Source organism: Macaca nemestrina, chromosome X, assembly GCF_043159975.1.
Source record: "Macaca nemestrina isolate mMacNem1 chromosome X, mMacNem.hap1, whole genome shotgun sequence".
Taxonomy (NCBI): domain Eukaryota; kingdom Metazoa; phylum Chordata; class Mammalia; order Primates; family Cercopithecidae; genus Macaca; species Macaca nemestrina.
This window is the reverse complement of record NC_092145.1, coordinates 19,883,156-19,901,058: the sequence shown is the minus strand read 5'-3', so window position 1 is coordinate 19,901,058 and position 17,903 is coordinate 19,883,156. Positions and strand designations below refer to the sequence as shown.

Sequence of the window (17,903 nt, the reverse complement as noted above, 5' to 3'; positions counted from 1 at the left end):
TGATTGGGAATGAATGGGATCCTGAACATTTTAATGTGACATATATGCAGACTTTGATGAAGCTGGGTACCTTGAACCCCTAAATTCTGTGAGATATGTCTTTCAGACACCTAAAAAAGGTGTAAAAAAGTAAAAAACAAACAAACAAAAAACACCTTCACTCCCGTCTGAGGAGTTTATTGCAAGTTCTTCAGGCAGAGGAGAAATAGTCTCATTTGAGGTAGTGGCCTTGCAGGACACTGCTGATCCTCCTGAGAAACTGCACCTACCACCTTTATTTCCTTTAAAACCCTGTAAGACTCAAGTTTCCACCAGCCCCAAATTAGAGGGTACATAGCGTGACCCTTTAGTAGGGGTAGAATTTACTATAACAACTACTGATTTTTTTTCCAATGTTAATAGGCAGAAACCTAGGGACTTTGTGTGAAAATGCTCCTTGAGGGTGGGATATGAAGGTAGAAAAAAATAAGTTTGATACACGCCAAATTTATCAATATAGATTCATCAAGCCAAGGCTCTGGATTCAGTGTTGTTCTTTGAGAGGATAAGGATGGCTCTAGCAGTTTGCTTGGTTGGTTGACTAAAATAAGGAAGCAAATGTTGACTATCCTCAATTAAGGAGAAATTCAAGGACTTCTTTGTATACTTCAAAGGCTTAAGGACACTGGAATGTTAGAGTGAATTTATCATGGAAGAACTGCTCAGCCACGCTGGTAGGTCCAGAGGACGTGACTTTCACCAAGGCTGCAAGAAATTACTTTGTATGGGGAGCCCAGATATCTGTGAGGAGTTTGCCGTAGCTCTCTTCTTTACTCAGACATTACTGCAGGCTTGCCCTTCAGGAAAGATGATGCTGCACTGCCTAATAACTTGCTGTTAATCATTGTCCCGACCTTCCTCAACAGATCTGTGCCCAGTTCTTACTGTGGCAGTGCATGGTGGAAAAGTAATCAGAATTCTCAGGGATTGTTTGATAAAAGCTTTGAACTGGTACTAATTCCAGGATATCCAAAATGTCTCTATGCTCTTCTAATAAGAGTTCTGTTAATCATGTGGTTTTACATCAGCGAATCCATGTGGTTTTACATCAGGTTCAATGTACAGTGGACTAAGTTGGTCCATGAATCCACCCTCTGGTTGTTTCCCAGTTTCAGAATGCAGAGTTGGGAACATACACAGTGACTGGCAGAATCCCCATATTGGTTCTCTGACCTGTGGTGTGAGGGATGCTACGGATGGAGAGGCCAAGTTGAAGCCACTAGAACTGCCCTAATTATTAAAATCATAATCCACAAGCAACACTACTTTCCTGGAGGGACTGCAGTAACTGGTGATAACAGCAAGCATTTGAAGGACACAGGCTGGTGATTCTTCAGCCATCCCTTTCAACTGAACTATTTCTCCTGTGCAGAAATACATGGATTTGTGGCCAGGCACAGTGGTTCACGCCTATAATCCCAGCACTCTGGGAAGCCGAGGCAGGTGGATCACTTGAGGTCAGGAGTTCAAGACCAACCTGACCAACATGGTGAATCCCTGTCTCTACTAAAAAATACAAACAATTAGCCAGGTGTGATGGTGCACAACTACAGTCCCAGCTGCTCAGGAGGTTGAGGCAGGAGAATTGCTTGGACCCAGGAGGTACTGCAGCTGCTGTGCTACAGGTGGTTTTGTTGCTTTAGTAACTGTGACATCCCTGGGAACCTGACATATAATATCAATTAGGTGAATGGTTTTTTTCTCTTTCAGTAATTATGACAAACGAGTTTGGGTTCGGCTGGAAAGATCAGCAATGTACTATCACCTCCTATTTCAAGCTTATATCAACTCTCTAGGCTTACATCCTAAGCGAGTCCTTAAGGGACCTTGACCACCAATTCCTTATACTAGATGTGACACCATTCTTTGCACTGATGACACTATGCTGACTGAGTGGGAGGTAGCAACTAATCCAGACGCATTAGTAACACACTTGCAAGACATTATGTGAGAAATAATTCTCACACAAAATCAGGGGCCTTCTGACTGAGTGAAACGTATAATGATCTAGTAGTCTGCATGTCAAGATGGTGTTTATAAGGTGAACAGCAGATTCCTACATCTTGCCTTTCTTACCACTAAATAAGGAACACAGAAACGAATTGTATAATAGATGCTTGTTTTCACATATACCTCAATGTTGTGCAGTACCATGATCCATTGACAAGTGCCTGAAACCCTGCTAGCATGGATTTGGGCCCAGAAAAAGAGAAACTTCTCTGATCCTGCACCTGTGGTCTCATGTGGAGTTCCCTGTGACCACTTGACTAGAAAATAAAAAAAATCATGCCTGATTTTCATTTGTTACTTCAGAATACGCAGGCACAACATGTATTAATTTGTTAATGCTACAAAACAAATTATCCCCAATTTAGCAGCTTAAAACAACACAAATATGTAAGCAGTTCTGTAGATCAGAAATCCATGCAGCCTGGATTGTTTTCTCTGCTTAGGATCTCACAAAATCAAAGTTAAGGTATCAACCAGGCTGCTTACTAACTGAGGACTCAGAGAGAAACCGTTTTCAAGCTCATTTGGGTTACAGGCAGGTCTAACTTCTTAAAGTTGTAGAACTGAGGTAGCCGTATATTTGCGGTCTTGGCTGAGGCCACTCTAAGCTACTTGAGCCACCTCCATACCTCCTTAGGTGCACCCCTCTATCTTCTAAGCGGTAATGGTGCATAATGATTATGGCGGCTGACGTAAAGATTATTCATGGATTTGGCAACATGAACTTTCACTTACCAGGTCCATCTCACTACAGCCACTGCTCACTATTCAGTCTGCCAGCAGCAGAGACCAACACTGAGTCCCCATATGGCACCGTGTCCCAGAGTGATCAGTCAGGTTCCAGGCAGCACTGTGATTACTTGGGTCTGCTTCCACAATTGAAGGGGCATCACTTTGATCTTGCACAAATAGACACTTATTCTGCATATGGATTTTCATTCCCACCCACGGTACTTCAAGGAAACCAATACTGCGTTATTAGGAAAGCCTGTATCCACCATCATGATATCCCACACTGCACCAGTTTTTTGTTTTTGTTTTTTTTTTTAATACTTTAAGTTCTATGGTACATGTGCACAACGTGCAGGTTTGTTACATATGTACACATGTGCCATGTTGGTGTGCTGCACCCATTAACTCATCATTTACATTAAGAATATCTTCTAACGCTATTCCTCCCCCATCCTCCCACCCCACGACAGGCCCCAGTGTGTGATGTTCCCCACCCTGTGTCCAAGTGTTCTCATTGTTCAATTCCCACCTATGAGAGAACATGCGGTGTTTGGTTTTCTGTCCTTGCGATAGTTTGCTCAGAATGATGGTTTCCAGCTGCATCCATGTCCCTACAAAGGACACGAACTCATCCTTTTTTATGGCTGCATAGTATTCCATGGTCTATATGTGCCACATTTTCTTAATCCAGTCTATCATTGATGGACATTTGGGTTGGTTCCAAGTCTTTGCTATTGTGAATAGTGCCACAATAAACATACGTGTGCATGTGTCTTTATAGCAGCATGATTTATAATCCTTTGGGTATATACCCAGTAATGGGATGACTGGGTCAAATGGTATTTCTAGTTCTAGATCCTTGAGGAATTGCCATACTGTTTTCCGCAATGGTTGAACTAGTTTACAGTCCCACCAACAGTGTAAAAGTGTTTCTATTTCTCCACATCCTCTCCATCACCTGTTGTTTCCTGACTTTTTATGGGCAAAAACTGGAAGCATTCCCTTTGAAAACTGACACAAGACAGGGATGCCTTCTCTCACCACTCCTATTCAGCATTGTGTTGGAAGTTCTGGCCAGGGCAATCAGGCAAGAGAAAGAATGGCGATCAGCCATTCTAACTGGTGTGAGATGGTATCTCATTGTGGTTCTGATTTGCATTTCTCCGATGGCCAGTGATGTCGAGTATTTTTTCATGTGTCTGTTGGCTGCATAAATGTATTCTTTTGAGAAGTGTCTCCTCATATCCTTTGCCCACTTTTTGATGGGGTTGTTATGATTTTTTCTTGTAAATTTGTTTAAGTTCTTTGTACATTCTGGATATTAGCCCTTTGTCAGATGGGTAGATTGTAAAAACTTTTTCCCATTCTGTAGGTTGCCTGTTCACTCTGATGGTAGTTTCTTTTGCTGTGCAGAACCCCTTAGTTTAATTAGATCCCATTTGTCTATTTTGGCTTTTGTTGCCATTGCTTTTGGTGTTTTAGTCATGAAGTCCTTGCCCATGCCTATGTCCTGAATGGTATTACCTAGGTTTTCTTCTAGGGTTTTTATGGTTTTAGGTCTAACATTTAAGTCTTTAATCCATCTTGAATTAATTTTTGTATAAGGTGTAAGGAAAGGATCCAGTTTCAGCTTTCTACTTATGGCTAGCCAATTTTCCCAGCACCATTTATTAAACAGGGAATCCTTTCCCCATTTCTTGTTTTTGTCAGGTTTGTCAAAGATCAGATGGTTGTAGATGTGTGGTATTATTTCTGAGGGCTCTGTTCTGTTCCATTGGTCTATATCTCTGTTTTGGTACCAGTACCATGGTGTTTTGGTTACTGTAGGCTTGTAGTATAGTTTGAAGTCAGGTAGCATGATGCCTACAGCTTTGTTCTTTTTCCTTAGGATTGTCTTGGCAATGCGGGCTCTTTTTGCTTCCATATGAACTTTAAAGTTGTTTTCTCCAATTCTGTGAAGAAAGTCATTGGTAGCTTGATGGGGATGGCATTGAACCTATAAATTAACTTGGGCAGTATGGCCATTTTCATGAGACTGATTCTTCCTATCCATGAGCATGGAATGTTCTTCCATTTGTTTGTGTCCTCTTTTATTTCACTGAGCAGTGGTTTGTAGTTTTCCTTGAAGAGGTCCTTCACATCTCTTGTAAGTTGGATTCCTAGGTATTTTGTTCTCTCTGAAGCAATTGTGAGTGGGAGTTCACTCATGATTTGGCTCTCTGTTTGCCTGTTATTGGTGTATAGGAATGGTTGTGATTTTTGCACACTGATTTTGTATCCTGAGACTTTGCTGAAGTTGCTTATCAGCTTAAGGACTTTTTGGGCTGAGACGATGGAGTTTTCTAAATATACAATCATGTCATCTGCAAACAGGGACAATTTGACTTCCTCTTTTCCTAATTGAATACCTTTTATTTCTTTCTCTTGCCTGATTGCCCTGGCCAGAACTTCCAACACAATGCTGAATAGGAGTGGTGAGAGAAGGCATCCCTGTCTTGTGTCAGTTTTCAAAGGGAATGCTTCCAGTTTTTGCCCATTCAGTATGACATTGGCTGTGGGTTTCTCATAAATAGCTCATCATTTTGAGATACGTCCCATCAATATCTAGTTTATTGAGAACTTTTAGCATGAAGGGCTGTTGAATTCTGTCAAAGGCCTTTTCTGCATCTATTGAGATAATCATGTGGTTTTTGCCTTTGGTTCTGTTTATATGATGGATTACATTTATTGGTTTGCATATGTTGAACCAGCCTTGCATCCCAGGGATGAAGCCAACTTGATCTCATGCCATGGTTTTCAGCTCCATCAGGTCATTTGAGGTCTTCTCTACACTGTTCATTCTAGTTAGCCATTCGTCTAATCTTTTTTCAAGGTTTTTAGCTTCTTTGCGATGGGTTTGAACATCCCCCTTTAGCTCAGAAAAGTTTGTTATTACTGATCGTCTGAAGCCTTCTTCTCTCAACTCGTCAAAGTCATTCTCCATCCAGCTTTGTTCCGTTGCTGACAAGGAGTTGCATTCCTTTGGAGGAGAAGAGGCACTCTGATTAGAATTTTCAGCTTTTCTGCCCCGGTTTCTCCCCATCTTTGCGGTTTTATCTACCTTTGATCTTTGATGATGGTGACATACAGATGGGGTTTTGGTGTGGATGTCCTTTCTGTTTGTTAGTTTTCCTTCTAACAGTCAGGACCCTGAGCTGCAGGTCTCTTGGAGTTTGCTGGAGGTCCACTCCAGACCTTGTTTGCCTGGTTATCACCAGCAGAGGCTGCAGAACAGCAACTATTGCAGAATGACAAATGTTGCTGCCTCATCCTTCCCCTGGAAGCTTCCTCTCAGAGGGGCACCTGGCTGTATGAGGTGTCAGTCGGCCCCTACTGGGAGGTGTCTCCCAGTTAGGCTACTCGAGGGTCAGGGACCCACTAAGGAGGCAGTCTGTCCATTCTCAGATCTCAAACTCCATGCTGGGAGAACCACTACTCTCTTCAAAGCTGTCAGACAGGGATGTTTAAGTCTGCATAAGTTTCTGCTGCCTTTTGTTCAGTTATGCCCTGCCCCCAGAGGTGGAGTCTACAGAGGCAGGCAGGCCTCATTGAGCTGCAGCCTCCTTGAGCTCCACCCAGTTCGAGCTTCCCAGCCGCTTTGTTTACCTACTCAAGCCTCAGCAATGGTGGACGCCCCTCCCCCAGCCTCACTGCCAGTTCGATCTCAGACTGCTGTGCTAGTGGTAAGCAAGGCTCTGTGGGCATGGGACCCTCTGAATCAGGCATGGGATATAACCTCCTGGTGTGCCATTTGCTAAGACTGTTGGAAAAGTGCAGTATTAGGGTGGGAGTGTCCCAATTTTCCAGGAACCATCTGTCATGGATTCCCTTGGCTACGAAAGGGAATTCCCTGAACCCTTGCAATTCCCGGGTGAGGCGATGCCCTGCCCTGCTTCAGCTCACACTCCGTGGACTGCACTCACTGTCCAACAAGCCCCAGTAAGATGAACCTGGTTCTTCAGTTGGAAATGCAGATATCACCCATCTTCTGAATCGCTCACGCTGGGAGTTATAGACTGGAGCTGTTCCTATTCGGCCATCTTGGAACCGGAAACAGCCCACACTGCACCAGTTTTCAACATGAAACTCACTTTACAGGAAATGAAGTATGGGAATGGGCTCATGGTAATGGATTTCACTAGTCTTGTGATGTTCCTCAACATCCTGAAGTGGCTGGCTCAATAGAACAGTGGAGTGATCTTTAAAACCCGAGTTGTAGTTCTAGCTTTGTGACAGTGCCTTGAGGGGCTTGGCTGACAATCTCAGAGGTGGCAATGCTGGATCCCAGCATCAAGTATATGGAACTATTTCTCCTATAGCCACATCTATGTCTTCAAGAATGAAAGAGCCAAGATGCGGGCCTCCTCTCACTATTACTCTTGGGTATCTAGTAGCAAAATTTTTCTTTTTGTGCTCAAGAAGCAAACTTTGCTCTCAAGAAGCAAACTTTTGGCTCTGCTGGACTAGAGGTCTTAGTTACAAATTGAGAAATTTTTTCAACGGGGGAATAAAAAATGATTCCATTGAAATGAAAATTGTGTCTGACAGCTGACCACTTTGAACTCTTCATTCCTCTCAACCAAGAGACAAAGTAGGGATTCTGTTACTGGCTTGGGTGATGGAAACTGAAAAAAAAAAGGAGATCAGGTTCCTACTACACCAGGGGCTAAGTAAAAGTAAGTCTGATATGTCTAGAGAGCTTCTTAGTCCTCCCGTGTTTTGTGATTAGAGTTAATGGAAAATCACAGCAACCCCATCCAGGCAGGACATCTAATGGTTCAGACTCTTCCATAATGAAGGTTTGAGCCATCCTGCCAGGCCAAGCTCCATGAACCAACTGACATGCTATCTTAGGGCAAAGGGAATGTGAAATGGGTAGTGAAAGAAGGCTTTAATACCAGCTTCAGCAATGTGAGCTGCTGCAGAAACCACGACTGTAATAGTGTTTACTTAATGGGTTAATAATATCTACCAGCATAGGTGGGAATACAAAACAACCAAAAAACAAGTTATTCTTTCAAATGAAATGCTTAGGGAAAAAGAACAACTTTTACTAACAGACATTTCTTAGCCTCTGAAAGGCCATTTGATTCAGTAACATATGCCAGGAGACTTCAGCAATATCCTGCTCCACTGTAGAAAACAGCAATCTGATCCTTTTCTCTCCTCATTCATTAATGAGATTATGCATTTGAGTTGTCATAATCCTCCATGGACAAGTACTCCCAAATCATATGCTCCAGTTTCTTCTCAAGGAGCTGAACGAAGTCTCGGCTCATACATCTGAAAAGACAGAGACATGCCATTAACTACAAGAGAGCCAAAGAACCTATGCTGTAGGAAGCACTGTGAAGGATAGAAAGATGAAGTTACAGTCAGCATGGAAATAGAAATTCACCTGCATGGTAAGAGGTAGTCTAGCTGGCAATAACAAATGATGGCGAGGGTCTGGAGAAAAGGGAACCTTCATATACTGTTGGTGGGAATAAAAATTACTACAATAACTACGAAGAACAGTATGGAGGTTCCTTGAAAAACTAAAAACAGAGCTATCATATGGTCCAGCAATCCCACTGCTTGGTATATGCCCAAGAGAAAGGAAGTCAGGGTACCGAAGAGATATCTGCACTCCCATGTTTGTTGCAGCACCATTCACAGTAGCCAAGATTTGGAAGCAACCTAAGTGTCCACTAACAGATGAATGGATAAAAAAATATGGTACATATACACAATAGAGTATTGTTCAGACATAAAAAAGAATGAGATTCAGACATTTGCAACAACATGGATGGAATCAAAGGTCATGATGTTAAGTGAAATAAGCCAGGCACAGAAAGACAAACTTTGTATTTTCTCACTTATTTCTGGGAGCAAAAATGTAAAACAACTGAACTAATGGAGATAGAGAGTAGAATGACGGTTACCAGAGGCTGGGAAGGTTAGTGGGGGTGGACGGTGTGGGAAGTGGGGATGATTAATAGGTAGAAAAATAGAATAAATAAGATGTAGTATTTCATAGCCCCACAGGGTGACTATTGTCGGTAATAATTTAATTGTACATTTAAAAATAGTGAAGAGTATAATTGGATTGTCTGTAACACAAAGGATAAAAGCTTGAGGTGATAGATACCCCATTTACCTTGATGTGATTATCACACATTGTTGTCTGTATCACAACATCTCATATACCCCAGAAATATATGCATCTGCTATGTCCGTACAAAAATTTTTTTAAAAGAGGTAGTCTAGCAAATACAAAGAGTGTCAATCGAGGGACAATGCGCACCTCAGACTATGGTGGGAATGGGAGTCTCCATAGTCTTCGAAGAATGAGTTAGATTCAGATAACATTAGCCTAAGTAACTGTGGAGACAGCCGTAACTATGAGTGAGGACCAGGGTTTGAGAAACTGAAGACAGGGGCTGTTCCCCCACGCTCACCCCCAGTACTCTATTGAGTCCAAGTGCTTAAAGAAATTGGACAGTTCCTATTTCTACCCACCTTGCTGCTTCCTTGATGATGGATTCAAAAAATAGTTTCTTGACTTCTATAGGTCCTTGCACTCCTTCAAGCAATTTGAAGATCTTTTCGTATTCTGAAGATGTTTAAAAAAAAAAAACCTTCAGTATTATCAAATATAAAGAAGAATAGAAGTGAATCTATACCTCAGCAATCATGCTTCATAGGCTAAAATGTTTTAAATGCTTAAATCAAGATACCCGCACATACAAAAACTAAATAATAAAAAAGACACCTGCACATACGTATGAATGAAACTCTTTTAACCATAACCAAGTAAGAAAAGAAAAGCAAAAGGTGTACTATGCTTTAGTCAAAGAAAAGAGGAACCACCATAAACTATGGGCAAACTCAACTCTGGTAAAGAATGAGCCTCAACAGGTAACATGAATATCTTCTGAATCATAGAAAGAGAGACTTCCTATAGTTTTATGAAACAGATATTCTTATACTACTTACTTCGTCCAATGCTTCGGATTTCCTTCACTAATTGACGTTTTATATCAGCATTAATTTCTTCTTGGCTTTTGGGAATAGGGACTATTTCTCTGCATTTTAGGTCATCTCCGGAGAAATTGCTGGTAATGATTCCTCCCACAGGTGCATTGCTACCAGGTTTCTGAATCAGCTTATCTTTGCTGAAACCAGCGAAGTCATCAATCTGAGAATCCAATTGGATGGGTGGAATACCATCTCCTGTCTTAAGCTCTAGTGAAACAGATTTTGACAAAAAGCCGTCAGTTGGTGTTTGACCATTTTCTTTCCCCTCCACATAGATATCATGAATGACAGATCTGGAAACCAAACTGAGAAGCTGAGCTGTGAGAAATATGTGTTTCATCACCCCTCTGGGTACATCTATGTGCTCCTCAGTTTCTAGGGAATTATATCTTTCATAAATGGGAGGATATACCGGGAGAAATCTCAGACCTGATGAACTGAGGCCAGGACACATAATACAATAAAACTACCTCTTATTTTCTGGTCCTATGAATAGATATGGAAACCAAGTAAGACAGTACAACTCTAAAGCAACATTCACAGGTCCTTGGTACTCATGGGATAGTTTCAGTTTGTTATGCTTTACAAGTTGAAAGCAGCAAGTCTCACTTGATATCACGATTTCTCAAATTCACTTACAAACCACCAGGCTTTACTGAGCTGGAAGCCAGACAGCTTGGATACACCTCAAGCAGCCTCCTCTCTACATCAAATATATTCTGAGAAAATAGAGGTGGCCATTACTGCTGAAAGTTCTATACACACTCCATCACCAAAAAATCCCTTTTAGTGTATGATTTTCCTCATCCTTCCTTTCTGTCTCAGAAAAGTGACTTTCTTTTCACTCCAGGTCTGACACCTCTCATTTATTCATCGTCTCTGGCAGGCAGCATGCCAGTAGCTGGGGATCAGCAGTAAACAGCCCAGAGAGCAACGTTCCCTGCCCTTGTGGAGCTCACATCCTCATGTGGGGCAGTCAGACAGTACGTGCACAATGAATGAGCAAATGAAACAAACAGCATTGGGCTAGTGGTAGGGAAGCAGTCCACAGGCCTGTGGGCAACAGCAGCAGAGGGAGCCCCAGGAGTTGCCACTGGTTGGGCAGAGCCTTCTGTGGATGTACCCTTGGGCAGGGCTTGAAGGAAGAAGCAGAGCTGCCTGCGCAGAGGCAGAGGGGGAGTTCCAGGTTGCTGTGAGGCCAAGGGTATGGGCTGGAGTGGGGATGGACCAGGCACTACGGGGTGAAGGACAGAAGCAGACAGAGTCAGGAGATGGATGAGGCCCGTGTGAGGAGAGGGTGATGGAGGCCAGGCCATGCAGAACCTCGCAGACCAAAGCTGGTTCACAGTCGGTTCTGAGTGCTAAGGAGAGTGGAGGATGGGTTTTCAGGAGTGACATGGCATGATGTGATTTACATGCCAACATGATGATCTGGCTGCCGGGTTGGAGTGTATGTGTTCGATGGGGACAATAATGGGAAATGTGGAGGTATCACGGGACCTCAGTGATTGATCATGGCAGACTGGAACAGAAAGAGAGAGAGAGAGATGCTGGGGTTCAGAAATTTTTTTAGAGTATTTAGAGAAGAGAAGAAAAAGAAAGACAGAAAAAAAAAGAATGACAGGGGTCGGATGCAGTGGCTCGTGCCTGTAATCCCAGCACTTTGGGAGGCTGAGGTGGGTAGATCACCTGAGGTAAGGAGTTCGAGACCAGCCTGGCTGATATGGCAAAAACTCCATCTCTACTAAAATTACAAAAATTAGCTGGGTGCGGTGGCTGGTACTTGTGATCCCAGCTACTCGGGAGGCTGCAGCAGGAGAATCACTTGAACCCAGGAGACTGAGGTTTCAGTGAGCCGAGATCATGTCACTGGACTCCAGCTTGGCCAAGAAGAATGAAACTCCATCTCAAGAAAAAAATGATAGGGATTCACCAATATGGACAAGAAATTAAAAAAAATTGTGGAAAATGGAAATGCTAGAAGGTTTTCATGAAGAAGCGAGTGAACAACTGTCAAACGCTGCTGAGAAATTAATGGCAATGTCAGCTGAAACCGTTGACCTTGACAAGGACAGTTTCTCTGGAGGGGATGAGGCAGGAGGCTGACTGCACTGGATACAGCATGAAGAGGAGGTGACGACAGGCTTACTTACTCTTTTCTTTGGACATGGCAGAGCCTGCAGTAAGGCTGTCTCCTGCTCCTTGTTTCCTTGCCAACAGGGCAATCCTCTGCCTTTTCTGATATGAAGGACTGTCACATTCCCTGGGACGTTTAAACATGGTTTCAGGATCTACAGCCACCTTCTCTGTTTTATCGGTCATTGTTTCCTGAAAAACATCAATGAACATATTCCATTCATGACAAAAATCTAACAATCACAAAATGGCAAACAGTTTGCATATGTGTATACAACCAAGACTTTGAATCATTAATTTCACTTTTAATCATGAGCCAAGATTTACCAAGTCTCAACAAACACTCTGTTCTCAGGAAAAGAAACCTAATTTTATTAAACACTAAGTAAAAAAAGAAGAAAAATGGTACAAACAAATCAATCAGAATGCCTGTGGAATAAGCAGCTGTCATCAACCAAAAATAGATGAAAATATTATTACCTATTTGAAGATGTATAAGCCAGTCTGTATTAACCCTTATTAGGAAAAATAGATGTATAAGCCAATCTGTATTAACCCTTATTATACATTATATTTTAAACTACATATATTATACATTATATTATACATCACATATATTTAATACATAAGTATATATACTTATATATTCAAATGGATGTATAAACAAATCTGTATTAACCCTTATTAGGAAAAATGAGGACAAAGAAAAGGATTGTAGAAGATTGATACAAAACTGATAACAACATCTGACAAGGACTTTAGAAGAAAGAAAAACTACAAGATCAGGCCAAAATACAAGCCAAGATCACCCCTGAACTTAGACACAAAAAATTCAAACTAAAAGTGAGCAAGTAAAATGCAATAGTACTTTAAAAGGACATACATCAGCCATGGTGGAGTATATTGCAGAAAGGCAACACTGATCTAACATTTGAAAATCAATAAATGTAATGCACCATATTAACAACAACAAGTAAACGGAAACACCACATGATTATTTTCATACATGGGTCAATGTTTAAAGTCCATTCGTGATAAAAACTATCACCAACTTAGAAAAAAGGGCAACTTTCCTATTCTGGTTAGCATATGTACAAAAAAATAGCAAATGCGATACTTCATAGTGACGTATCAGTATTTTCTCCCTGAGTTTGAAAACAAGACAAAGATGTCCACTATCCATTCAACAATTTACTGGAGGTTCTAAAAAGTGCCATAGCATCAGGAAAATATAATATGTTTAAAATTTGGAAAGAAGTAACCTCGCAGACCAAAGCTGGTTCATAGTTGGTTCTGAGTGCTTAGGAGACTTGAGGATGGGTTTTCAGGAGCGACATGGCATGTTGTGATTTACATGCCATTCACAGATGACATTGTTCTGTACATAATGCAGAAGAATAAAATCATTATGGTTAATAAGCAAATTTAGTCAACATACTAGATCTAATAAAAACCAATGGCATTTCTGTATAATTAATAGCAACAAATAATTAGAATATGAGATTTCAAATGTCATTAAAAACAGTACCAAAATCATAAAATATTTAGGAATAAATCTAATCAAGATGTGCTAGAGTACTACACAAAAATTATAAAACATCACTCAGAGAAATTCAAGACTGCAGTAAATGGAGAAAAATATTCTTTCGATGTGTTGGAAGACATCTTTTTTTTTTTTTTTCTTTTTTTGGAGACGGAGCCTTGCTCTGTCACCCAGGCTGGAGTGGAGTGGCACAGTCTCTGCTCACTGCGACCTCCACCTCCTGGAGGATTCAAACGATTCTCCTGCCTCAGCCTCCCAAGTAGCTGAGATTACAGGCGCCTGCCATGATGCCTGGCTAATGTTTTGTATTTTTAGTAGAGAAGGGGTTTCACTTTGTTAGCCATACTAGTCTCAAACTCCTGACCTCAAGTGATCTGCCCACCTCGGTCTCCCAAAGTGCTGGGAATACAGGTGTGAGCCACCACACCCGGCCAGAAGACATTATTAAGAGACATTATTGTCAAGTCTCTCAGAATGATCATAGCAATCATATTTAAAATTCCACCATGTTAACAAAAGCTTTTCTGAAAATTGACAAGCAGATCATTTTGTAAGTATATGCAAATTAAAGATTTGGAAAAGCCAAGTTTTTTAAGCCAAGGGAAAGACAAATTTTTTTTAAGGAAAAGAACTAAGTTAGTAGAAATGCACTACTATATAGGAAATTTACTATAAAGGTAGCATAATTAAAACAGTGTGGTATTGGAGCAATGACAGGCAAACACACCAAGGGAAGAGGACACAGAGGCCAGAAACAATATGGAAATACAAAATACAGAAGAGCTGTAAATCATTGTGGAAAGGACAGTGCTTTTAATAAATGCACTTGATAAATGCAAGGAAAATACAAACCTTGACTCTTACCTCTTCCCACTCCATAAAACTTTACTAAAGATGAATAGACAATCTAGTAAACACTTAAGATATTGTCTTCACAACTATAGAATAGACAAAGATGTTTTTAATGAGGATAAACAAGCACTAACCATAAAGAATGAATTGTTTAATTAGACATAATTAAATGGAAAACTTCCGTTTCTCAAAGACACTATTAAGAGACTGAAAAACCAAAGCATGTTTGTAGATTATACATTATGTAATATATAGTATAGGTTATACATAAAAATATATAGTAGTTACACACATATATACATATATATCTGGCAACAAATGAGTGGAATCCAGAATATATCCAGAACTACAAATCAATTTCTAAAAAACCAACATCCCAATAAAATTTGGGGGAAAAGCTGAATATGCACTTCATAGGAGTCATACTCAAATGGCTAATAAGCACATCGAATATACCTGGTCTCTGACTTTACTCCATTTCATGAGAATTTATTTCAGATGATTGGGAGATCTAGAAGAAAACTTAGAATATTATCATCATGAGTGTAAATTAGTTCAACCATTGTGGAAGACAGCGTGGTGATTCCTCAAGGATCTAGAACCAGAAATACCATCTGACCCAGCAATCCCATCACTGGGTATATACCCAAAGGATTATAAATCATTCGACTATAAAGACACATGCACAAGTATGTTTATTGCAGCACTATTCACAACAGCAAAGACTTGGAACCAACCCAAATGCCCAACAGTGATAGACTAGATAAAGAAAATGTGGCACATATACACCATGAAATACTATGCAGCCATAAAAAAGAATGAGTTCAAGTCCTTTGAAGGTACCGGTGTCAGCAAGCTAACACAGGAACAGAAAACCAAACACCACATGTTCTCACTCATAAGTGGGAATTGAACAGTGAGAACACATGGACATAGGGAGGAGAACATCACACAGCCGGGCCTGACAGGGGTCGGGAGGGGGGAGCGGAGGGATAGCATTAGAGAAATACCTAACGTAGCTGACAGGTTGATGGGTGCAGCAAACCACCATGGCATGTGTCTACCTATGTAACAAACCTGCACATTCTGCACATGTATCCCAGAACTTAAAGTACAATAATAATAAAAAAATATGATCATAATGGCATCGGGTGAAGCAAAGATATTTCTTAAAAAAATAAAAAGCACTAGCCATAAATAATACACTGATTAATAAAATTAAGAGAATCTGTTCATCTAAAACACATTATTGAGATCTTGTAAAAGCAAAAAATATTTATAGAAGATACTAAAAATTGTATATGCATTTTTATATATGTACATATATGTCTGTGTGCATGTTTGTATAACTGAAATGCAGAATATATGGAAACTACAAATCCATTTTTAAAATACAAACATCTCAGTAAAAGCTGGGGGAAAATGCCTGAAAAGGAACTTCATAAAAGACATAGTAAATGACCAATAAACAGATAAAATGGTGAAAATAAAACAAAAATAAAAACGATAAATAACTGGGTGTGGTGGCACTGCAGGCCAGTCTGGGCGACAGACGGAGACCCTGTTTCAAAAGACAAACAAAAATCAATAAATAAAAACAATATTAAAAAAGGTGCTCAAGCTCATTAATCAACAGAAAAATGCGAGTGTAGACATAAGGAGGGATCACTGCACAGCCGTCAGAGTGGCTGGAATGAAAGACTAACTGTACAGCGAGTGTTCGAATGTGGCACAGCTGGAACCTTCGAATATTTCTGGACCCCCATTCCCACACAGACACCTGAGGCTGTGACCGAAAGGTCAGACAGAATCCTGGGAAAGAGTTCCTTCAGAATCGAGATCAACCAACCGAGGAAAAGCATCCCAACCCAGGGCGAGACCGAGTTCCCAAGGTCACATGGCCTCCCTCATGGCTGACACTCCCTGAGTCCCACCATAGGCTTAGAGAATCCAAGGAATCCCCATTCGCCCGGGACACCGGGAGAGAGCACCCACAGATAATAATTTTAAAAACCCAGCATCAAGAGAAAGCATCCGGTAAGCATCTACATGGGGATAAGTAGAACCAAAGAAAAGCCAACACATTATAGCTGAGAGCGAGCGACATCCAAGGACAAATGTGCCTCACGGCCAACATCACCCAAGGAAGAGTCCCTCGGAGGTCGAGATAAAGCCCCCAACAGTGACCCCACAGGGCTGCGATCATGCGTCCGAGGCACAGCCACCCCCACCACGTTCCATGAGCAGAGACAGGGTCCCCAAGGCAGAGTCCCCCCTCAGGCCTGCAACTGAGCAGGAAAGAAACACCGCCGCACCCGAGGCCAACACAGGCAACCAAGGCATGCCCCCTACCCCTGGGCTTAGGTCATTTCAGTAGGAAAAGTCCCTCACATCACCGAGAGGGAGTCCCCAAGAAAAGCCCACTGGCCCCACAACATAGCCGAGACGGGGTGCCCAAGGAAAACGCTCCCCCATGGCTAACACAGGTGCCCATGGCGGTGTCCCCAGAGCGGAGCCACTTTCCCAAGGGAGCCCTACCACACACCGGACAGAGAACGCCACAGAAAAGACGCTTTCCGAGGAAAAAGGACGCTTTCCGGGGTGAAATTAAAGCATCCAGGGAAAAACAGCCCACTCACAGTCCTGAAGTCCTGACCTCGCTGGAGGAGTGACGGCGGCACCTCACAAAATGGCAGTGAAGCTGTGGCGCCTCCCTACTGGTGGCACTTTCTCGAAACCTGCCCTCTGGGAGTTGTGGGAAATGTGCCCCCTAGGGCACCTGGGAGTGATGTGCATGGCGAGGCGTCTCACCAGAAGCATCGATCCCGTTCGGCCCAAGGGGGATAGAAGGAAGGGAAATAACCAGCCACAGCGTGCCTGCCCCAGCCGAACACTGGGAACCTGTTGGGGGCGCCAGAGTCCTGAGGAGAAGCCTCGTGCCCCAGAGAACCAGGAAGCGCAGCCCTCCCCTTCGCTGACTCTGGCGCCCTCTACAGGCGACCTTCAGTAACAACTGCACAGCAACATAAGCGGAGAGCCGCAGAATCTTCTCACACAGCGGATTGAAATCGCCTGGGTAACATAGTGAGACCCCGACTCTGCAAAGCAACCAACCAACCTAAAAAAAAAAAAAAAAAAAAAAGAAAAGAAAAAGAAAAACACAAAAATCAGCCGGGCATGGTGGCGCGCGCCTGTGGTCCCAACTACTTGGGAAGTTGAGGTGGGAGGATTGCTTGAACCCGGGAGGCGGAGGTAGCAGTGAGCCGAGATCGCGCCACTGCACTCCAGTCCAGGCAATAGAGGAGACTCCATCTTAAAAAAAAGAAAAAAAGAAAAAGAAAAAAAAAAAAAAAAAGAAAAAACAACAACAAACTGAAATTTTCATTTGAGGGAGTTGTGTTTTAAAGTCAACCCCGACCGGGCACAGTGGCTCACGCCTGTAATCTCAGCACATTGGGAGGACAAAGCGGCTGGACCACCTGAGATCAGGAGTTCGAGACCAGCCTGGCCAACATGGTGAATCCCGTGTCTA

The 17,903-nt window shown here is 42.1% G+C and overlaps 1 protein-coding gene across 3 annotated transcripts; it reads right to left on the bottom strand.

Moving 5' to 3' along the window:
- Positions 1-7,855: 7,855 nt before the first annotated feature.
- LOC105481381 (cancer/testis antigen family 45 member A8-like) lies at positions 7,856-17,267 on the bottom strand. Of its 3 annotated transcripts, none has more exons than XM_011740937.2 (5): positions 17,011-17,267; positions 11,994-12,168; positions 9,799-10,047; positions 9,322-9,415; positions 7,856-8,103 (listed from the first exon to the last, which is right to left on the bottom strand). In XM_011740937.2, exons 2-5 carry the CDS (start codon positions 12,160-12,162, stop codon positions 8,004-8,006), a joined length of 612 nt encoding a protein of 203 aa, XP_011739239.1. In that variant the 5' UTR covers positions 12,163-12,168; positions 17,011-17,267; the 3' UTR covers positions 7,856-8,003. The 3 variants fall into 3 exon arrangements, with proteins under 3 accessions (XP_011739239.1, XP_011739238.1, XP_024648504.1); XM_011740936.2 differs by having other exon boundaries at positions 17,183-17,267; XM_024792736.2 differs by lacking the exon at positions 17,011-17,267 and having other exon boundaries at positions 11,994-12,525.
- Positions 17,268-17,903: the final 636 nt, after the last annotated feature.

What these genes read in the sequence shown, in the direction of transcription:
- LOC105481381 (XM_024792736.2), bottom strand. Translation starts at nt 12,189, where the DNA reads ATGTTCATTGATGTTTTTCAGGAAACAATGACCGATAAAACAGAGAAG. An exon ending in TGCCATGTCCAAAGAAAAGA is followed by an intron (nt 10,048 to 11,993) that starts GTAAGTAAGCCT and finishes CTGTTTCACTAG; the next exon opens with AGCTTAAGACAGGAGATGGT. An exon ending in ATCATCAAGGAAGCAGCAAG is followed by an intron (nt 8,104 to 9,321) that starts GTGGGTAGAAAT and finishes CTGTCTTTTCAG; the next exon opens with ATGTATGAGCCGAGACTTCG.